The following is a 24,284-nucleotide window of genomic DNA, read 5'->3' as shown; positions in this document are numbered from 1 at the left end:
GCCGCGAGAGTTTTGCATAAAAAAAAATAAACAGAATTTCCATAAATGTAGCTATCACTGCAACGCCTATTTGTATATTATTTACGCTGATAAACTGTACATAATCACTTCGTAAGCAACACTCCAGCGAGTGTCTTACAGCTTTACGTTGTAGTTCTACTATTGGTCTCTTATACATTAAGCTCTAAATTGTTAAATGTATATATGTATCAGTGTATGTATGCGTGTCTCTATGTATTGCCAATCAACTGCATTTCTTCCATGTTTGTGTTCGCCTTAAATCGTACAATTTACCGTTAATCATTTACGTTTTTTTGTTTTAATTTTTATTATAGATTTCACATAACTTAAATTCACGACATTTTTTTTTTTACAATTCATTACAATGTATTACTACTTATAGCATTGCTTGTGAATGCCTAACGTTGCAGCTGCACACGGCCACGGCCAACACACTTACATACAAAACATAGTATACACTTTATATATAAGTTCATTTATAAATTTACTTTCCTTTAAATTTGTAATACTTTCTCGCTTTCTTTCTCACTTTCTTTCTAGAGAGAGAGAGAGACATATAGAAATCTCTCTTCAGTGCCATGCGTTTATGTATGTATGTATTTGTGTTTGTATATAAATTTCTTTTAGTTTATATTTGAAATAAATTTTTGTGTAATTGTTATGCCCGCTTATGGCAAATAAATTATAAAGCTTATCAGCCAATGCTTTCTTTGTGATAGTGGGGGAGAGGGGGAAAATCTCTATATATATATATAAATTAAAAAAAAATGGTATAATTATTACAATAGTAGCATTTTACACTACGCAACTCACTTCACTTTCGCGAAATTTAACAAAAAGCTGCGCCTCGGCGTACAACTTTTGTAATTACATGTGTATACATACAGCTATATATACACTATAATATAATATATACCAATGCATATAAAAGGGCTGATAAACTGCAACATTGCCAGTTTGCACATTCGTTTTGCTTACATTTAAACATAATAATTATGTAATTTAATCTAAATTATCTTGGAAAATCAACTTAATGTAGCCAGATGAACCATCAAGTGGCGTCGCACAGAAGGGACATACCGCTTGAAAGCCATTCGTGCCATGTGGTATGTCAACATTGGCCCAGTACCTAAATGGGGAGAGAAAAAGAAAACATTAGTAAAATTTATTGAAATAAGTCTATAGTCTGAGGCAACTGTAATGAAATGATGAGACAATACTTTCAATTTCATAGTGTTTAAATAATAATAATGGAGAAGACGGGCGACAGAATTGAGAAGTAGTAAATAAACAATAGCAAATAAATTGTAAATCTCGAATATTTGCATTTGCATTGCCCAACAGAGCAGAGCTTGTAGCAGAGCACAAGTGTGGAGCACCACAAAACATCAAACTATCATAACTCCGGTAAATTTGTACCGATTTCAATGATCTTGATGCAATATAAAAGGGAATTTTCACTGCTAGCTTATCCAAATTAAAGAAAATTTCATAGAAACTAGCAATAACACAATTAGTTGATAGAGTTTTCACTTTGAAGAACATAAATGTGTTAAACTGTTATCATTAATTTCGTGTTTGCCCTCGCGCATAGGCTACGATTTGGCATACACCACAGCATCAACAAGCACACAAATGTACCCAATGGAAAACACCTCCTAACTCCTGAGATATTTGTGTTGTATAGCATTTATTTTGTTTCTGTATTTAAATCGATAGTTTTGGCAAAATTGCATTAAAATATTTCGAGTTATTAGCCGGAAAATCGTCTATAGTTTTGGAAGGATGGTTAGGATTCACTTTTTGTCCTGTGCCAAACGTTGCCTACATTTAGGCGTAAGGGCAAAAATGTGCAAAAGTCACAACACTGTACGCATTGGAAAACATAGTTAAAACTGAAGTTAGTATAATTTTCTGGACATTTTACAGAATTTGAAAAACTGAACGATTCAATGACAACTGAATTATAGGGTAGTCATACTTAAAGATCTTATAACGGGTTATAACTAAAATCTGCACTAATTTTACAGGCCTGCTATTCTGTTAATTTTATTTTTCAAAAGCTAATATTTTGCAATTAGCGAACTGATAACATCATCATAAAACCGCCAGAAAAAAGTTTACGTGTATGCTATATGTCAACAACGCCTCTCGAAATAAAGTACAATTTAAAAAATAATAGTGCAAATTTATATTCTATATATGCCAATAAATCATGAGACGTACATCAATTAAATTTTGGACTGAATTTTTATTACTTTCATAAATAACCATATAAAAATTATTATTATTGGTCAACAAAAAACATCTATTTAGTGTCTAAAGAAAAGAATCCGCCAAACTCACCACAATGCCGACCGATTGAGGATTTTTTTTGGAGAAATCAAAGCTTAAGTGTATAAAAATGGTTTGAAAGGCCAAAATTTGATCTGGCATCCGGAAATGCCTTAAGGCACATACTAACGGTGTACAACGTGATTGCTCAAGTATCCTGACTTAACTAAAACGGGTTGTAAACAATGGCCCCAATTTTTAAGTTCATTGATTTTTTCGTTTTTAGAATAATATAATTGTACTACATGGAATAACTTAACTTTTTGTTAATAGCATATTTTGAGTTACGTAGAAATAAAATTTGTGCACATTTTTAGTTATAACCCGTTACTAGCAGACATATTTTCTAAGTTTATTTACATTGTTGCCCGAACATATTTTCATTTCACGTTCATTTTACGTCAGATATGAATCTCTAAAAACGGTCTGTTAAACGTTAGAAAATATCACGTTTTAGCTCTTTGACGTAGATAAAATCTTAGGAAATGCGAGGGTTTACAAACTTCAGATTTCGAATGATGAAAATTACATACACAACTTCAGCTGAGAGTCAAAGCTTAATTAAAAACTTAACAAATTTCAACTGCGCTCCATTCGTAAACCAGACATTTATTTATTCTATAATATATATGCTTACTTGACTGTCTTCTCAGTCGCCATGTGACCACATGGATTAAAAGCGAACGTGGGTGCACCGACATCAACATAAAAAGCCGGTTCTAAACCCATACAAAGCGTAACGACCGGACCAACTTCGAGGCACATGGGACAGCGACGAGCGCCAGTACTCTTATCCTGGCCCCAATCGTGATGACCTGCAAAACAACGATGAATTAATTATAAAATATATACATACATATAATTAAGACAATTTTATACCCTGAACATGTCCACAATTTAAGTACACATACGGCTGATTCACTTGATCACCAATATTCACTTTTCTAGGTATAACTAAGGTATTCAAACCGACCGGACATTGCGGACGTCCAGCATTGATTTCATCAATTAGCTTTTCTAAATCGCGTTTGGTCTGCAATATAACAATGGATGACAGTGAGAAAGTGTTATAAGAATCTACCTTATGTTATATACGTACCGGTGAATGTTGTAGGCCTTCGGCTGAGCGCCAAAGCAGCGTGGCACCGCACAGATCGATCAGTGTGCCATCTTGCAGCACATTGGATTCATCGTAAATCTGTAAACCGATAAAGATTGATTATTAATATTTCATTATTTTAGCTACAATTTTAATTTAAGTAGTTACCGGCTGTCCCTTTTGCTGTGCCGATCTCGATTCGCGCAGACTGAACACATCGCCACCAACCGAGCATTCGCGCCAGAGTCCACACTTGGCATTGCCGCCGCAAAACTGACCCTTTGGATGCATTATGAGCACACCGTTTGTGGTGAGACCGTCGATTTCGACATTATCCTGCCATTTGGTGGCCTTCTCCTGCAGGCGATTAAGAGTAAAGCATGATTGTATTTTATTTTATTGTTATTATTTTGTGTGTTTGCAGCATTCAACTTACGCCCAAGAATATATTTCTGCTGGAGTCGAAGCCCGCGGCGAATATTCGCGCTTTGGATGCCTCACAGCGATTCACCAGTATTCGACATGCGAAACGCGATATTGTACTTTGCATGACTTTAGCATCTTTTTTATCGCCGGGCAATGTGTCCATAACAACAAAATCTATGGGGGACTCCGATGAGCGGCCAACCTGTGGAAATAGAGAAATGGAAAGATTATAGTAGTTGAGAAAGAAAAAAGTTTGAGAGAAGGTGAAAGTCCTACGCCCGCTTTTAAGCTGTTTGCGAGCTTACGAAAACTTTCAAAAGCTTTCGAACAATTTCATGAGCTTTTGGAAAGCTTTAGAACGACATGCTAAGGTATTTTTACGAGTTTATTATTTCTCCTTCATTTATTATATGTAATCACTCTTTCAACCACTAAAGTGCCAATATGCTCATAATAAAAATTCGCCGCTTATCTAACTAATATTGGGTTCTATATTTCAACGTTACTATTCTATAGTACTTTACTTATATCAAACAAAAGGTACTCTGATACACACCAATTGCCACCAGCGATATATATTAATACGCGAATATTAAATGATTTAATATATTTTCATAAAAACAGGGACCTTCATATATAGCGGAAATATAGTGATGTCGGCACATTTCAAAGCCACGCGCAAAAAAAAAACAATAAATATATCCATAAATGTTTATAATATATGGAAATAATACCGTTAGTTATTAATATAACGCTTTTCATAGCAAATTACAGGGAATGTCATATCTTTTCCAAATAGCGAAATTTGCGATTTATCGATATTTGCCTTCAACAAAATTATGATGATGATAAAAACGAATTGCAAATTATATTTTTTTCAGCAATTCAGATGTATGAATATTGCAGTTAGATATATACACTTATGAGTATATATGATAAGTACACATGTGACATATTGACAGTGACGCGTGTGACACTGACAATGTCATCCAATGACGATTTACAAGCAGATCAGAGTCATGCTTGGGTAGGTACTCCTACAGGTATTCAACTACAACAAATATTAGACACACGTTTCTAAGTACAAACACACAAATATATTATATATATATATTTGCACTGAATATGTGGAATATAGTATGACGCAGTTGGCTGAGAAGAAGACCAGACAGTTAGCAACATGGTTGGGCTAACTAATGAAATCGATATGTTTGCATTGAATACGCAACAGTTCTCGCATTATTGAATATTGACAGCATGTCATTGTGTGTGTGTGTATGTCTGTGTAACGGTAAAATGTATGACATAGTAACATTTTCTATTTGCTTTGGTAACATCTATTTATCTGAATATGTATAAGTATGAGTATGCGTTCATGGAAAAATAAAGTCAACAAAGAGTATAGGCATTTTATGCAGGATTCTAATACGTAATTCGGTGTAGGTGTTGCTAAGCAAATTGGAAAATTTGGAGATTTACTTGAAGACGATATTCACTTGCTTGACTTAATTAAATTGCTTAGTAGATTTTCTTATAATTGAAATTTCAATATACGAATCGTTTTAATTTTATATATAAATTTCAAGTTATATTGCCACATCTATAATTACATGTTGCCTACATTTAGGCGCATTACTGCGAAGAGCACAATGTCAAACTTTTCGATGTTATTTTGAAGTCACGAGTGAATAATTAGTGGATATCTTCTTTTTGAGAGACCCAATCAACAAATCTAGATGGTACTTAAGAATATAATTAAGTCAACAACCTCTGTCGTAGAATAAATGGAGTGAGGTATGTAAATCAAAATATAAAGAGAGACTCCTCTCGATAAATTGTCAAGGTTATATGCAGAAAATAAAGGCGACTCTTACTATACGATACTCTTCGACTATCCAACTTTCGTTAGACTGAGGTTAAAGCATATAAGTAGTCATACCTTCGATATACGAATACGATAATTTAATCAAAACCTTTTCTCAGCGAAGAATTTCCTATTACTTAACGAATTTTGAATATGATAAATCCTTTATTACTTATTAAAAACATGTCTCATTGAATAAAACGATAAACAAAATGTTATTAAGAACGTTTTTGTTGTTTATTTACTAGTTAAATAAACTAAATTGTTCACCAAAGCAAATGAAAAAGGAATAATAAATAGAGAGATTGCAAAAGCCGACACAAAAGAAATTTCTGCAATTTTCATTGACAGCAACAAACAAAATAATCTAGTGAAAGAGGAAGTACGGTAATGTAATTTCTCATTCTATTAGTAACGGTAAACACAATAAAGTGCACACTTAAAAATAATTGAATACATAATCAAATGAACTGCTAGAAATTACATAGCATATTATGGGTGGAGGTCGTAGGAATGTTTGTAAAATAAACATATTTTAATGTGAATTGGACTTTACTGAACCCATTGAAATTTAAAATTATATAGTAGGCATATGTAATGAACTGATATAGTCATTATTAAAAATTTTAAATATGTTTCATACTGACATAATTTGAGTCAATTAAGATCGATTTTCAATATTCCGAAATCTTTTAACAGCTTTGTAGAGCAATTTCCGATTATTGTCATTAAAAGAAATGCCATTTAATCACTAACAGTTCTCAATTTATCATTACTGAAGCAATGAACTACTTTTATCAGACCGGAGCACACTCCTCTAGGACACCCAGAGGTGATCTAGATATTGATGACCAGAGTATACTGAGTTTGTGGAGAGAACACTTCTCCAGCCTGCTGAATGGCAGTGAAAGTACAACACCAGGAGATGGCGAACCCGATTCCCCAATCGACGACGATGGAACAGATGTTCCATTGCCCGACCGTGAAGAAATTACAATAGCAATTTCCCGCTTGAAGAACAACAAGGCGGCGGGGGTCGATGGATTGCCGGCCGAGCTATTCAAATACGGCGGCGAAGAGCTGATAAGGTGCATGCATCAGCTTCTTTGCGGAATATGGTCGGAAGAAAGCATGCCCGACGACTGGAATCTCAGTGTACTCTGGCCAATCCACAAAAAGGGAGATTCCACAATCTGCGCCAACTACCGTGGAATAAGCCGCCTTAACATCGCTTATAAGTTTCTATCGAGCGTACTGTGTGAAAGACTAAAGCCTACCGTCAACAAACTGATTGGACCTTATCAGTGTGGCTTTAGACCTAGAAAATCAACAACTGATGAGATATTCACCATGCGCCAAATCTTGGAGAAGACCCGTGAAAAGAGGATCGACACACACCATCTCTTTGTCGACTTAAAAGCTGCTTTCGACAGCACGAAAAGGAGCTGCCTTTATGACGCGATGTGTGAATTTGGTATCCCCGCAAAACTAATACGGCTATGTAAGCTGACGTTGATCAACACCAAAAGCTCCGTCAGGATCAAGGACCTCTCCGAGCCGTTCTGGTGTACGCCAGAAGCCAAAATCTTTATTCTTTATTTAAATACCACAAGGGCCAATAGATTACATATAAGATAATCCTTTTTCACTTTCTAAATTGATCGGACAAATTCAACATTTATTATTATAAGCCAGAGAAGAATTCAGTGCAAAGTAAGGTTCTCACTTTATTAGAGCTATATTAAGAACACCACATAAACGTTACCAAAGTATTCAACTCCCGTGTAGTCTCTTACCTGAAACATATCCGTTTCCGTGTCTTCTTTGTATTCCACGATGACAGCTTGATTGCGTGACAGTGTGTAAGATATTGAGTGTTGATTGGCATCTAATATAGCTTTCGATGTCTGTGGCGATTGGACGATATAGTGTTTGGAACGTTTCACACCGTTCGGCTCTGTACGTTTGTAAAGTACGAATTTTGAACGTCTACGACCGCGATCACCTTGCGGTAAATAACCATTGTAACTGTAATGAGAGACAAATAACAGATAATGGCATATTAGTTACAGTTGTCTGTTGGTATATATGTATATATTAGTCTACTTATGCATATATTTATACAAATATGTATGAAGTTTATAGTTGACAACAAGTGCTTGAAGCTTTTAAGGCGCGCATTATTACAATTTATTGAGCAGCAACGGTTTATTAAAATAAAAAAAAAAATATAATAAAAAGTAAATACCGTGAGTAAATACATTTCTAGGAAATGTGAATGTACTTCAGTTGTTTAAGAATGTGTTGCGGTTTTAAGGCAATGCCACTTAAGCTTATCACTGCCGACCAAATAAACGGGACCACGGCGTGTGCGGCAATATACAGTATTTACTTGGGTTTATTTATTTAATTATTTTTTTTAAGTATTTTTAAATTTCAACATTGGACCACGTGTTTTCTAAACACATGACTGAATTAAGTGCTTATTAGGAGGTATTATGTAACTACAAATTTGTTTACTTATCTAAGTTCTACAATTATATAAATGTTGTTCAAGGTTGATAATTTTTATATTTAGATTTTCGTTTTATTAGTGTAAAAATGCATGCCTGTGGCTATTTAGAGTTACTTAATACACTATATGTTTAGAAACGATTTTGAAATTACAAAAAAATTATTATATCTGTGCTTAAGTTCTTAACACAAATTTTCAAGAATATACATGTTTAGTAAAAACAAAAATTAGTAAAATAATCACACACTTCGGATCTTATGTCGTAAATACCTACTATTAAATAATACTAATATACGCATAGATACTTAGGGAAACATTTTATTATCATTTCCAGCTATTTTACCAAATGTTGCCTACATTTCGGCGCGGGTGTGAAAGCTTGATAAGGAGAGAAGTTTTCGCTATTTGTTTCACACTCGGATAACAAACACGCCAACTCCCATACAATGGTCATGATTCAGTAAGGAAAAACACCAAACACCATAAATTCCATTATAAAGGTGTGGCTCCGCCTACTTATGGGTCAAAAACCATATCCCCGAAACTACTCGACCAATTTCAATGAAATATATATATATATATATCGAACATGAGGACCTCAGTGTTTCTAATCTATTTTTTTTTTACCGAAAATATATGTAGATAAGTCTCTCAGATATTTTGAAGAAATTTATAGGGAATATTTTTCTTCTAATAATATGTCTCCGTGACAAAAATGGGTTAAATGGGGTTATAACTTCACCAAGCTCCCATATACCTAATATTAGTATCCAACTTTCAATGGACTTTTTAGCATATTTATGGCGAATATGTGGGTTAAATTAAATAATAAAATTAAATAAATAAATTGCGAGACTATAAAATGTTCGGTTACACCCTTCCTTCCTTGTTTTTAATTTAAATTATTACTGTTAAAAACTGAAAAGAACATAAAACTTCTGAGGTGTAATGTATATTCACAATAATGAGAGGAGAACATCAACTGTTTTGTCTTGAGAAGTGATTTTTGAAGTATTGCCTTTAGAAGATGAAAAGCCAATTGAAATTATTTAAAATTGTCTATACATTCTTAGAGATATCAAATTACCAATAAAGAAGAAAAAATGACAGATAAAAATCGATTTAAAAAATGTAGAAGCGAAAGTTCTACACCTGGGCTACGACCAATAATTAATTTCCTAAGATTAGAGAGATTTATCTTAATACACCCTAGATAGGATTCGTTCGTAAAATAAATACAAAATATAATGAGAAATTTAATAAATTCAGCTCCGCAGTACTATAAATATACTATTAAAATTTGAAAATTTAATTTTCATACTCAAAAAGTATTATTTTAAAGCTAATAATCCGCAGAACCGCTCCAAATTTACGTACACAAATATGAAAGCGCCAAAAGCTTTGCAATCGAAAATATTGTGTTCCATCCACTTTTATTTATGAAAATTGCCGTCATTTATAAATAGACACAGAGCGACATGTAACAACATTAATTCGCTTAAATTATGTGCAACGGCGGCCGAAATGCGTCTGATGGGTCGATACACCATCCACCACCGTCACCGCCACCGCCAGCAGCACGAGCATGGAACGCATTTTGGCCTGTTGAAGCGTCGAATAAATACACATAATATTTCGTCTCAACTAATTCGTACGTAAATAAACGCGGCGCACTACTCCCCCGGCCGCATCCGCCTCCCCCCTCGGCGGCACACCATAACAACACCTACCGACATGACCAACATCATGTTGACGCTTGTAGTACGTGATAGCGCTGCTGTGCCCTGTTGCTGTTCCCGCTCGGTCTATTTTACTTTATGGCATAAGTTTCGGTGTTAACGAACTTTGTGGATTCGTCAAAAATAGATAAACGATTGCAGATTGTGTTGTGGCGCGACGCGGACGCGGCGGCAGCTCCTGATGCTGGGGCTACCGTGCTGTTGTTTTTATTGCTGGTAGTGCTCTAGTATTGTTGCTTTGGCCACTTTGTATTTGTGGTCGCCGTGGTTGCCGCGGACCAACCGCGCGGCCCTTGTGCCGCTTCACCGTTGTCAGCATTTATTTGATGCCTTCCATTCTAGGAATAGCACATTTTGGAATGCATACCTACATACTTGGTACTTTTGTTTTGGCCTGTTTAGAAATTGTGGACATTTTTATCTCGTGAATACCCACTCAACACAGTGCGAGTTAGGCATTTGTCAGAATGTATGCGTGAGTGTCGGTATAGAGCCCGAAAATATAGTATAGTCTCGATATCGGGCACCAATAGGCGTAAGTATGTTTCTATATACCCTGTAGGAAAATGGCAATTAGTTGAGTACGAGTACTTATTTGAATTGTGCCAAGTTCGAATTAGTCGGTTCTGAAGAATGCGTAAAATACTATGAAAATAATAATGAAACGATATTGCGACATTGGTGTTCCATCTTATCGGCTATTTCGATAGTTTCAGCAGTAGTTTCATCCCCTTGAGTTTACCTTTCGTAGAATTACGTACTAGTTCGAAAAATCAGTTATATTATTGTTCACTTTAAAAGTAGTTTTTAGGCACTAAACGCAATTAGTTCCTACAGGGGAGTTAGTGTTGACGGCTTGCGAATGTAATAGAAGTATGCCGGTTTTTGAATTCCTCAAAAGCCAGAGGTATGTGTATGCCTTTGCATACTTTAATAATTGTAATTCTACACCGATTAAATTACAAAAAGCTAATTTTTAATTTCCGTGTTATAAAGTAAAATGTGAAGTACAGCATCTCACAAGAGACTTCTTCTGCATCTGTAGACTAGAAAATATATTACGGTGGCATGCTATTCAGGTTTGACTTGTGGTAACAAGACAAGCTAAATCTGGACGAATAGTATTACACGGACTACCGCTAAAATCAGCGCTTGAGGCGAAGGATGAGAAATCTGAAGAAATGAAAATAAGAGTTTTTTGTTAAAATGGTTAGAGGAAATCGATTGAATACACAAGTTTACAAATTCAGGTCAACTTTTGGCGATATGTTGCAAAATTATCGAAAGATTGGAGCTAGAATGTCTCTAAAGAGCCATTTTCTGCATTCCCATCTCGATTTTTTTCCCGAAAACTTGGGTGATACGAGCGACGAACAAGGAGAGCGGCTACACCAAGATCTAGCGACGAACAAAGAGAGCGGCTACACCAAGATCTAGCGACGAACAAGGAGAGCGGCTACACCAAGATCTAGCCAACATTGAAAGAAGATACCAAGGATTTTGGGATGAAGGCATGATGAGCGACTACTGTTGGACTCTAATACGTGCAACAGATACTAAACAATACAAAAGGCAAAGTTCCAATCTTCATTTCTGATATGTTACTTTTAAGTTAATAAAATTAATATTATTTGACAAAAATCATAAAAAATTAAATTCTTGATTATTTCAAAAACTAGAATCAATCTTAAAAAACGAAATGAAGATTCCGATTCAGTGTCATCAATTGTCATAGAATCCACTTTTGGTTGCCCGGATCCAAAACCGTGTGTACTTGTGATATAGTCAACATGTCAATCGGGCTTAAAAAGAAGGAAGGAAGTCGTAGTTATATCCCACTAAAAACTGTCACTTCAAGAACCAAGAAATTATTTAGAGATGATTTTTTATGTTGTCAACTATGAAAGTAGATCTCTTGAGAAGTGACGACCTGTCCTCCAAAAATAAAAAAGAAATAATTCAGCTATATTTTATGCCTTGAAAAGGCGCCAGTTGTAAAAAAGAGTAATATAAATCCACAATAACAAATTATTAATTTTAATTTTGGTATTGAAAAAATGCTCATATCTGCTTACATATGTAATAATATGTGTAATATATATGCCTTGAGTCAGCTTTTTTGAAACTCGGCTTTCAAGTTGGAAGGTTGATAATGATATTGTTTCGTACTTCAAGGTTACATATGTATGTACATAAAAACGCGGCATATCGCTGTCAAAATTATGTACGGTGCTCATGTGTACATATTTATTATTTACATATTCTATGGAAGTTTCGCAATGTGAACCCAATAACATTTGGCTCAGGTGACAGTGTCTGGAAAGTTAGAAACTCATTGGTGATGACACTCGAGTGTAGTGAGATACAATCGGATGATGTCGGTGACAACTATACCATTAGTCAGAGGTACATGTCAATAGCCAAATATAATTTACAACCACCGTAAACGGTTTTAGTTGAGCTGATGAATTTTATGAAAATTATGTTTATGTGGTGTAAGCAATGGACGATATTAATATTCCCTCAATATATTGATTGATCTGAAGAAAAGGCATCCGACTGGCGAATACTTTTGCACACTAGTGTAATGTAATAGATGTATGCTTCTCTTGAATAAAGTCTTAAACATTTAATTTAAAAATTATAAAATGTATATGAAAATGAGTCAGATACTAGAGATAATCATACAATATATGTATAAGAACAGCTATACTATAACCATATACACATGCATACACGCCGCACTAAAGACTTTACATAAGATTGCTCTCGCGCGATAACAGTCCAACATTATTAAAAGTTATAAGTTTTGCGCGCCAAAAAAAATTTAGTTGCGGCCTCCCTTTTTGTTAACTGTTGGCAGACGCCCATCCGCTAGCTCTCCAGTGACTTCGCAAGCACCACAACGGTTTGTTGGATTTACAAGTGCAGCGAGTGAGTGTTTTATTAATGATGTTATTAGTTTTAATGACTTGACATTACAACTGGAATTATGATGGTTTTATTTTAGTGTGGCTTTTTAATTATAGTGCGCGGAGTTGTATGTGGAGACATGACGGATGTGCACATACATACCTACATATGTATGTATAAACAGATATAATACAGACATTTGTATTAAAGGCACATAAAACAAACAATTAACTCCTTTTAATATGGTCAAACAGCGATTTTATGTGGACTTCCATTGAGGAATTGTTTTTATTTACATCGTATACATATTTAATATATAACAAAATACACTGCGTTTCAGGAATTTTTTATGATGATACTTTTCTAGTTTAGCTTATGCGGCAATGTCAACCAAGGTTAATCTCACCGACTTTCTTAAAACGGATTTCTGTCGGGAGCTTTTTTGTGAGCTATAGTTTCAGGCTACCATACCACAACACTGTCTTCCAAGCATACATTTTTCATTATATATACTGATGTGTAGAGCAGATTTTTCCTTCCGAAAACAGAGCGATCTTGAATTTCCTGACTGCGATCGTAATACTATTAAAGGAGTGTTTAACCGCACTATTTATTGCACGAAGTTATTTAATGATTAAACCCGAAAAGGTGTGAGGTCATAGCGAAGTCGCTAGACGAGTCTTCACGAACACTCTATGGCTGATTTCATCAGAATGGGAACTTCGAAGCTTCTTTTTTAGAGCTGTTTCCATGGAATTCCATGGTTGCGATATGCGTCTGTCCCAGAGTCGAACGCATGACAGCAAAAGAGCTAGTTGCTCTTAGTAAGGCGTAGAAGTTCTAACCGGAATTTCCACAGTTGAATAATGTTTTTTTTAGCCAAAAAATCTTGACGATATTCTGAGGTTTAAATCCTCGTCCTCATTCTCAGACGTTATAACTTCGGTGAACCGATCGAATCTGCTATAATCAATATGAATCGCCTCCACAATATCGGGATGGGCTGAATGAAAGTAAGGGTCTTTTGATTCATACCTAGGATGACATTCTTGCCAAACCCAAAATATTATCTTTTCTTCTATTCAAGTGGGATTTTCGGAACCTTTATGTCATTAAGAGTCGGACTGTAAACTAATCGACATATTTTATATTGAAAACTAAAAATTTCCATACTTGTGAAACACACTGTACATATTTACTAGTATTTTCATATGAGTTTACAACTTACAAGGAAGCCTTAAAATAGATGCGTTTGTATGGAGGTATAATTGCAAGAAATTTATGTTTATACTAAGAAACGAAAAAATGGGGAAACATGCTTCCTTATTAGCTGTTGGTCGCTGATATATTAACACTAGCCAGACGGGCAGATAGACAGACAGACTAGCATGCGTATATGAGATAATTAATTGCCAATTTACCAATTGTATGTATGTATGTGTTGAAGCATTTGTATGCCACGCAGATAAATGAAGTCGTACATACATATATAGATATTTATTTTAATACAAATATACAAGATACACAAAATATATAAAAAAAAAAAATAATACACAATTTTTTTTATAAATAGTGTTGCCATTTGGATTTTTAAAATTTAATTAGATTTAATTATTTTATACAGTGTGACACCTACTGGACTGAAAAATATAACCTAGATAATTAACGAAAAACCTACATTTTATTTTTTCATACATTGAATCAAGTGGCAACACCATTAAAGTTTCCAAGCACGTCCAAACCAGGACGAGGTCACGAAATCAACAATCTCATCTTGCAGCAGCCACAACAAAAGCCAAAAATTTACGCAAACACATGAACACAGAAAATGAAACAGTTACGCATTAAGTATCACGCCCCCAACTAAGAGATCAAGCCAGGCGACTGGGGAGTTGGCAAGAATTGTCTCTTTGTCGCCGCCATTGTAGTTGGTAAATTCGGTAATGAAAAATTAAGACACCACATTTGGCGATACGGCGCCATTCGGGTCATTTGCTGCGCTGACATTATTGCTTTTAGGGGGAAATCCGATACCGAATACAAGAACAACAAAAGCTGTTTGATTGCTCGCGACGAATATTTTTTTCTTTTATTGTTTTGTGTATTCTTTCGTGAGTAATTTCGCTTCGATTGTTTTGCCTACTGCCTGTTGCTGGCTGCCAGCGAACGACGATCAAATGCGTCGAATTCGTCAATTTTAAGACCCAATTCTGAATGTCCGCCAGCAGAAATAGTGCGAAACACTCGCACACACACACGCACAATACTTGGCAACATTCGCCGACGAAGGAACTAATTTAATTTGCTTGGACAAATTCAATTAACACTGCAATGTGACTTAGAACACACAGCGCAATAATAAAAAAAAGTAAAGTAAGAACAAAAAGAAAAATAAAACAAAAGCAAAAACCGCGAAATAGAAACATTAACAAATACAGCACCTAATTAACAGCACGCAATGACGGTTATCTAAGCGAAATGAGTGCAACAGCAGCAGCAAAACGAGTGTCTAATCAAAGTTATTTAGCGACGGGGGGAAAAATATGGAGAAGGGATACAATATTGTCAATCGAACAAGCAGCAAAATTAATTAAATGTTCTGGATTGCATTTGGGGCACATAATTCGATTTTTTGTTATCTTTATCATGCTCCGTAATACTCGAATACTTGTAAAACTAGCGCGAAATGACCTTCGCTGATGAATGCAAGCCATTGATCCCTCCGACCTTGCACGAAATCAAATATATTTATAAAGATGTGTATTATGATTGGAACATTTCCTGTCTCAACTGGTTGAGTGCTTGACATTTTCCAACATAATTTTTTAATACTTCATCATCCACAGGGTATGATCTGGATTCTGTCGATTCATTCTGAATGTGAGTTCTAGAGGGTGAGTGCCTTGTGATGACCCGCACCATATTAGTCAACACACATAATCTTTAAAATATACCTATCTAAATCTAACTGAACTTACATTTTATTTTGTTATTGCGCCTAATTGTAGGCAATAATTTCTACAAATATTTAAAAAAGTGACACGATTTCGTAAATTTGAAAGCTAAATGTTCTATATATTCATGAATTCTGATATATTCTTTAATTAATTTCAAACCCGTAACTGTTAGGAGATGTTCCAGACTTGTTCACTGGATCTCCAGTGCGATAGTAACAATATTTTAGCATCCTTACAACTAAATTTTCTTATGAACGAAGCCCCAAGTAGTCATGAAATGCAGATAAGGAATACTCGTAGGATAATATTGTATTTGACGAGAATCTGATTTAAAATTATTGACTTTAAAAACTATCCGAATCAAGTGTTGTCAGTTAATGAAAAATAGAGCAACGAAAAATTAAAAAAAAATAATAATAAATCTAGCCGACAAAGTAATTGCAAACTGGACCAATACAACAACAAACACTACAAAGTCCAACAATAAGCAATAAAACGTCCCGAATCGTCATCATCAAAAATGCAAACGCACATAAATCACGGGCATAACAACATTTTGTAGTCATGAGTGTGTCTCCAATGGAACAAGTGTAAGTCTAATTTATGGTTCTGGTGGTCAACGTCATCGAATGGAATGAGCGGATAGAATAGGAGTCGCAGCTAAACTGGCAACATCAGGCTAAGGTCAGCGGTGATTTGTGTGCGTTGTGGCACATTTGAAGCGACTAGTCCGTGTGTATGTATGATTGTAAGATAATTTAGTATTTTTAAAACACGCAGCGCGGCAAAGGTATTTGAAAAACCTTTTTATAGAAACTTGCAACTAACTTACATACATACATATGTATGTACCTACAAACATACAGACCAAAGGGCCACACTTTTATATTCTTCCCCGAGAGTCTTCGACAACATTGTAGCGAACGGCAAGCATGTTTGTGTCAATCTAATTTTAAATGTTAATGAATTGAAGCTTAAATATATACATAAGTACATATGTAAACACACCTTTGCTGCACTGTCAAGTATAAAGTTTAAAATACAGAACAAACAAAAAATAACAACAACAAATGCAGACGTGTAAGCCGTCAAAGTGTTTATGACACTGCAGCGTGTGGTAGTCATTAGTGTTTGTATGTAAATAGATATAAGTGTATGTATGATAATGCGAAAAGTTTGTCTATATTTCGCTAGTTGACCTTTCGTGCGCTCGAAAATAGGCGAAAAAGCTTAGCTGCTACGAAATTCTCACATCCATCAAGAAAAAGAGGTGTGCTGAATGCACTCATTTCAAAAGCTAGTTTTTTACATGTATATATGTATGTATGTCTCGAGTGGGTGGCGCCGACAATGCGTTGTTTCTTTAAAGAAAATTTTAAATAGAATACACAATACTTGGGTGGAGACAGAGGCAGAGGCCAAACAAATGCCAAATGTCATACACAACAACACAAAAGTACAACTTAGTCATACATATTTATATATAAACAACTGTTTGTATGTATGTAATATATGTAGCGTGTTTTTAGTTTTAACATGCATAAGTCATAATTGTTTGATAAAAAATATTAATTCTTCAAAAGTATATTTGCATATGCACGCTATGGTTAAGCTCTTCTCCGAACATAACTGATCGAAAGATGCAGTTTTTAGTCATTTAAATAATGAAACAAGAAATACATGAAATGGTATGGGTGTCGCCAAAAGTGACCCTGTGAGAAATACAAGCTTGCAAGCAAAATAATTTTTGAAGCATTTTATATACAGTAATACCATCACACTAATAATACTTAAGAAAATAACATAAAATATGAGAGATACTAAAACTTATGTATGTATTAAGAAAATACTATAAAGAAAATACAATATTAAGAAAAGTAAGAAATCCAAGTAAGAAAGAACTAAGCTCGGGATTATATAATCTTGTATCACTGATTTAATACGTGCCACATACTAATTTCTAAAATATACATATGTTAGAGGCTGACTGATAATTTATTTTTTTGTATAGTCGGCCAGGACATTCCTCTTATTTGGTATTTGGGGAAAAATTATAGTGTTACAGTGGAACTTCCATAACTCAAATTTCTATAACTCAAACTTCTTCATAACTCGAACTCTTGAAGAGGCAATAGAGTGGAACTTTCGTACAAAATTCCTTCCATAAATCGAACTTTTTGGTCAGGACATAATACAAAATTTAATATTTTACTATCGAGGCAGAATTTTAAAAGAGTCCCTCTATATTGTCCGGAGTAAAATAAAAAAATATATTACACATATGGATTGCATAAAACAAAGGCATGGGATATTGACGTCATAAACCAATAATAGCAAACTGCAATAAACTAAATTACAGAATAGAAGTTCCACTATATTTCAACCATATCTCCAAAATTTAAAGGCACTATATGTGTAAAGTTCAAGCTCCTCACGGGCATCCGTAACTATACGCTTACCGAAAAGTCAGAAAAATGGCTGGTATGATGAGGATTGTCGTCTCGCAGTGGAGCTAAAACAGACTGTCTACATCGCAATGTTGTGTTCGACCGCAACACGAGCGGTTTGGGATAGATACCGGGAGCTGAAGAGGGAAGCGAGACGCATTTGCAGACAAAAAAGGAAAGAAGCCGAAATGTGTGAGTATGAAGAGCTTGACAAGATCCGGCGACTAACAGAAGGTTTCTACTCCCGTAGGACCTCCAGAGGTGATCCAGTGGTTGCTACCCAGAGTATACTCTGTTTGTGGCGGGAACACTTCTGCAGATTGCTTAATGACAGTGAAAGTGCAACACCAGGATATGGCGAACCCCATTCCACAAACGACGACGATAGAACAGATGTTCAAATAGTTTGAAATAAGAGATAGGAGTGGCTGTAGTCCGATTTCAGACTATCTTATAAATATATTATTTAAGGTTACAACTTCACACCAGACCATAACGATATAAAGAAAATTTAAAAGTTTGGTTCAGGTTAATACTAAAAATGGACAGTATCACGCCTTTTTCAATCTATCATTTAATTTAATCTTTCCATTTTTACGCTGTGACTATATTTTCGAACAAAAAAACTCGTGTAAAAAGTTAACTACAATACTGGAGACTAGTGAACTTCCTCGGTTTATTAATCATACTTTTTTATGCTAAAATCCGCCAACTAAGTGATCGTAATTTTTTCCTACAAGTCCTTAACATACCCACTTATCTATCGCATATAGTGTATATTCGTAATTATTTTTGCATGCGTGAGTTTTTTCGTCCCTGAGCAATTCTAACGCCAATTAACTTTTTCTAATACACGTTTAATAGAATACAAATAATATGGTATATCTTATATACGAGTATAATTATGCATTTATTTTTATTCTCACCCCAGTATAACAAGTTCACCATATCGCACTCGCGGTTTGTCATGACCATCAGCATCGGCTTCGGCTAATATGGGAGATTCTGTGCCGTCGGTGCTGTAATTAAAAAGAAAAATTGAGGTTAAAATTTGCATAATTTAAATACATTATTGAAGGAAAAATACACAGAAAATATGGAGTACAAAATATTTTTAAAAAGATTTGATGATTAATGCTATAAAAAACTGACGCTAGGTGGCGCTGTTGTATAGTTGTAAGACATTATTATAGATTCCAAATTATATAAAGCGTTATTAAACTATATATCTCATTACCGTTATAAATATTTTCTCCCTCAAATAAACCGTTTGTCAATAAAACAAGCCTTTGCTCAACCACAAAGTTTTAATAATAGCAAGAAAAAGTTTTGTTTGTGACATAAAAGAAGTTCTTATTTCGAAAATAGCAGTTATTATATAACACTCCCATACACACATACATAAAAACATATCTCCATAAAACGAAGTGCAAATAACTGTTCAACTGCAGTGCTCAACTCTGTAAGCAAAGTAACTACACATTTGAAAGTAGTTCACAAACTCTCGGCGACGCCCAAACTAACAAAGTTCTCAGACTCAGACTTATTTATTTCTTATAATAATTTTACAACAACACGTGAAAGAAGAATATATGAAAAGTTGTGTTGTTGTTGTTGTTGTGCACGTCATAAATGTGTTCAACGAACTTGCAAGCTTTTGCCAAGCCAAACACTTACGCCTATTTTACCACTAAAATTTCAATTAACAGTGACAATGGCAACAATAAGAACAACAACAACAACAGTAATAACAAAAAGTAGTAATAGCAAAGCAACACAACCTTTCACTTCTTCCACTGCCGGTTGACTTTGTATGGCCGTCAGCCACTTTTATTTAATACTTGGCTATTGACTTGCCAAGTCTTTTGTGAGTAATGCAAACAAACACACATACACTCACAACACAGAAGCATTCGAAGTGAGCGAAGTACTTGGAATATTATTTATTTGTTTTGTAGGGCTTTTTTAGTTTTGTGAACGCCAGCACTTGACAGCCGAAGTCGTAAAAATTCATTCATAAACAAAATAACAGCTCGAATTTGTAACTATACCGAAGCGAGGTTGGATAGTGGGGGAACAAATGAAATACACTTCCAATAAATCTATAGTCGTTATAAATAATAATTACCAAACGATTACTCTCCCAGCGCTCAACAGGAATTCACCAAGTCATAAAAAGTTAGAACTACAAATGAGGTTAGGCGTTCACCATTATCGAATCTTTTTCTACAGCGCAATCGCAATACTTTTCTAGCTCAGCATTCTTCAGCAACTTTATGTAAACTTTCAACTTAAGTTACGCAAATAAGAATTGATGAAAGGGAATAACTGACTGACATAGCGGGAAAATAAGAGCAACAATTGAAAAATGTGAATTATGCATATTTTAAGAAGGGGAATAAATAGTGGAAGCTTAATAAAATTATTAACTACTGAGTGTGGAATTATAAAATAATAACAATACCCCTATTGTGTATCCATAATAGCCTGAGTATAACCGCCTTTTCTCCCTTACTCCCGACTTATCTGCTTATTCTAGGATACAGAGCGTGATAGCCTATCGTAATATGGAATCTAGTTTCAGTAGCAAGGGCAACTACACTGGCGACTATTATCCAGTAGCCTTACACAATTGGGTGTAAGGGATGGTTTTCAGAGACTTAAAACTAGGGTATTTTTACTTTTTTTAATATACACAATTTGTAATATATACAATCATATCTTTGATTTAAACAATTCAGCGTATCTAAGATACATGTTTAAACAGTATTTTGTGAAATTTTCGTTTAAAAATTCCGACAACTCAGCCGTTGGCACTAATCTCCCATAACGTGTCAAAAAAAAGGTCTTGCGGTGGGCATCATAATAATAGACCAAATATTTCGATAATACAAGCATAGATCTATTTAATGAACGAAGGAAAAAAGAAAATATTGAAATTTTGAAATTTTTTAGATAATGTTATTCCAAAGATGTGTACAAAATTTGAGCAAAAACGCTTCATAACTTTTTGAGTTATCGTGTCCACCGACTTGAAAAATTTGAGTTTTGAGATAAATGTGTTTAAAGTTTTACATTTGTACTGACGTGGCCTGATGGTCGGAACTTCCAAAAGGCATATCTCTTAGAATATTACTCAGATTGATTGGATATACAGTGGAACTTCTCTAACTCGAACTTCTATAGGTCGAAGATCGCCATAACTCGGAACATTTAAATTGGCAATAGCGTTTAGAAATTAAATTTCAGTCAAATTTCCTTCCTTAACTCGAATTTCTATAAGTCGAAGTTCTCCATAACTCGAACTTTTCAACCAGGGCATAATACAAAATTTAAAATTTTACTATCAAGAAACAGTTTTAAAGGAGTGCCTATATTCATATGGAAGCGAACTAAAAATACGATATTACGCTTATAGATTTCATAAATCGTGTTACAAAAGTAAATCGTGTAGCAAAGTGCCACAAACAAAATAACAGGATACATGTTTTAATGCATTTAAATAAAATTATTTGCGAAGTATATGACTAAAACTGTGGGTAAATCTATTTTTTACAACTTTTTTCAAAAATGTATGTTTTAATGAAAATTTCTATAACTCGAAGTTTTTTTTGTGGATTATGGTTATTCGAGTTAGAGAAGTTCCACTGTATTTCAGATAGATTCGAAAGGAATGTAAGAGGTCAAATGAAAAAACTTTATATTGATTTATTCATTTCAACTAGTGAGGAGCGGTGTTTCACTACCAGCGATTTTTTCACTATGATTGAAAAATCACATATAGCAAATGCGATCACTTTTTGCAAATAAGCAGTTCACCGTTTGAGTAGTGATCGCAATAGCAAGATCAATTCAGTAATTTGAGTGCGATAGCAGTAGTAATATGAATATGTGATGCATTTTAATACGTACAAGTACAAATTCTCACAAAAATTAATTTTTTAACTGCGATTGCAATAGCAATATAAAATCACAGTGATTTAAAAATCACAATATCGTTCATCTCTAATTTCAATCCATCATTAATTTATTAGCACGATCAAAGAATTTTGGAATTAGTATCCTATGAGAAATATATGAATGAATTCGCAACAGGTTGCACAAAGATAAGACAACAAAATTAACCTAATGGTCGTAAGCATAACATTAGAACAATATTGGAGTCGGCTCCGGTTCCGTTTATGTAAAGGGTGATTTTTTAAGAGCTTGATAACTTTTTTAAAAAAAAAAACGCATAAAATTTGCAAAATCTCATCGGTTCTTTATTTGAAACGTTAGATTGGTTCATGACATTTACTTTTTGAAGATAATTTCATTTAAATGTTGACCGCGGTTGCGTCTTAGGTGGTCCATTCGGAAAGTCCAATTTTGGGCAACTTTTTCGAGCATTTCGGCCGGAATAGCCCGAATTTCTTCGGAAATGTTGTCTTCCAAAGCTGGAATAGTTGCTGGCTTATTTCTGTAGACTTTAGACTTGACGTAGCCCCACAAAAAATAGTCTAAAGGCGTTAAATCGCATGATCTTGGTGGCCAACTTACGGGTCCATTTCTTGAGATGAATTGTTCTCCGAAGTTTTCCCTCAAAATGGCCATAGAATCGCGAGCTGTGTGGCATGTAGCGCCATCTTGTTGAAACCACATGTCAACCAAGTTCAGTTCTTCCATTTTTGGCAACAAAAAGTTTGTTAGCATCGAACGATAGCGATCGCCATTCACCGTAACGTTGCGTCCAACAGCATCTTTGAAAAAATACGGTCCAATGATTCCACCAGCGTACAAACCACACCAAACAGTGCATTTTTCGGGATGCATGGGCAGTTCTTGAACGGCTTCTGGTTGCTCTTCACCCCAAATGCGGCAATTTTGCTTATTTACGTAGCCATTCAACCAGAAATGAGCCTCATCGCTGAACAAAATTTGTCGATAAAAAAGCGGATTTCACATTTCGAACCGAACACTGATTTTGGTAATAAAATTCAATGATTTGCAAGCGTTGCTCGTTAGTAAGTCTATTCATGATGAAATGTCAAAGCATACTGAGCATCTTTCTCTTTGACACCATGTCTGAAATCCCACGTGATCTGTCAAATACTAATGCATGAAAATCCTAACCTCAAAAAAATCACCCGTTAGAACCGACAGTCGCGAAATTGGACTACAACTACGTCTATTTCAAACACAATGTCAATTAAAAGATATTGCTAACTCTATTTTATTTGACAGCTGTCAAATTCAAACTCTGCGTTTTCGAAAACTCAAAATGGAAACACAAACCTAAAGCCGATGAGTTGGTGACTTTGTTATAATTAAAACTTATTAACACCTGTGGTTTTACAAACACTTACATACACCGCTATCTGAACGCTTGTTGTTGTTGAAAGGTTTATTGTTTTTGTTTTCAGCATATTGCACGAGAAATCAGTTAGCAAGAGACTTGCAACATATTTAGTTTATTAATTATCAGGTGGGCAAAGTGGTTCACTTTCTACTATGAGCTTATATACATATTTATGTGTATGTTTGTATCTGTGAATGCACTTAAGAAAATATTTACCTTAGCTCAATGCAGTTGAGTAAATATATATGTATCAACGCATACAAGTGGTATTTAGTATATGACTTTTTGTATGCAAAATTTATGTATATAATCTGCTTTCATAAGACAAGTACGTGTGCATGCACTTAACTATATATTTATATGCATGTATGTGTGTGCTTGTGAAATTTTTATACGCACTTATCGATAAGCTTTTTTTTGTGGTGAAAGGACTATTGTGTTCGGAAAACATCAACAAAACAAAGTAGGCATACGCGCTCGTAAAAGTGCAATGTTTACAACAACAACAAAAACAACAACAACAGAACAATGTACAAGTATATTATGTATAGCGAAGAGGTGATGGCCAAGCGTTCAACCACTTATTGTACAATTAACAATCGCCTGCCAACAAAGGAAACACATTGTATGT

The 24,284-nt window shown here is 34.7% G+C and overlaps 1 protein-coding gene across 2 annotated transcripts in view; it reads right to left on the bottom strand.

Annotated features, from left to right (window-relative positions):
- The window catches only part of Pli_1 (protein pellino), an 81,007-nt gene continuing 56,723 nt past the window's right edge, over positions 1-24,284 (bottom strand). For both annotated transcript variants that reach the window (XM_054226194.1, XM_054226201.1), the window contains exons 3-10: positions 19,242-19,334; positions 7,541-7,772; positions 3,891-4,082; positions 3,623-3,811; positions 3,455-3,553; positions 3,235-3,388; positions 2,993-3,170; positions 1-1,150 (exon numbers count right to left, since the gene is read on the bottom strand). In XM_054226194.1, coding sequence (XP_054082169.1) covers positions 1,024-1,150; positions 2,993-3,170; positions 3,235-3,388; positions 3,455-3,553; positions 3,623-3,811; positions 3,891-4,082; positions 7,541-7,772; positions 19,242-19,334 — 1,264 coding nt within the window. In that variant the 3' untranslated portion in view covers positions 1-1,023. The remainder of the gene's footprint in view (positions 1,151-2,992; positions 3,171-3,234; positions 3,389-3,454; positions 3,554-3,622; positions 3,812-3,890; positions 4,083-7,540; positions 7,773-19,241; positions 19,335-24,284) is intronic.

The sequence above is a fragment of the Zeugodacus cucurbitae genome, chromosome 2 (assembly GCF_028554725.1).
Source record: "Zeugodacus cucurbitae isolate PBARC_wt_2022May chromosome 2, idZeuCucr1.2, whole genome shotgun sequence".
Lineage (NCBI taxonomy): Eukaryota > Metazoa > Arthropoda > Insecta > Diptera > Tephritidae > Zeugodacus > Zeugodacus cucurbitae.
This window is presented reverse-complemented; position numbering and strand designations above follow the sequence as displayed.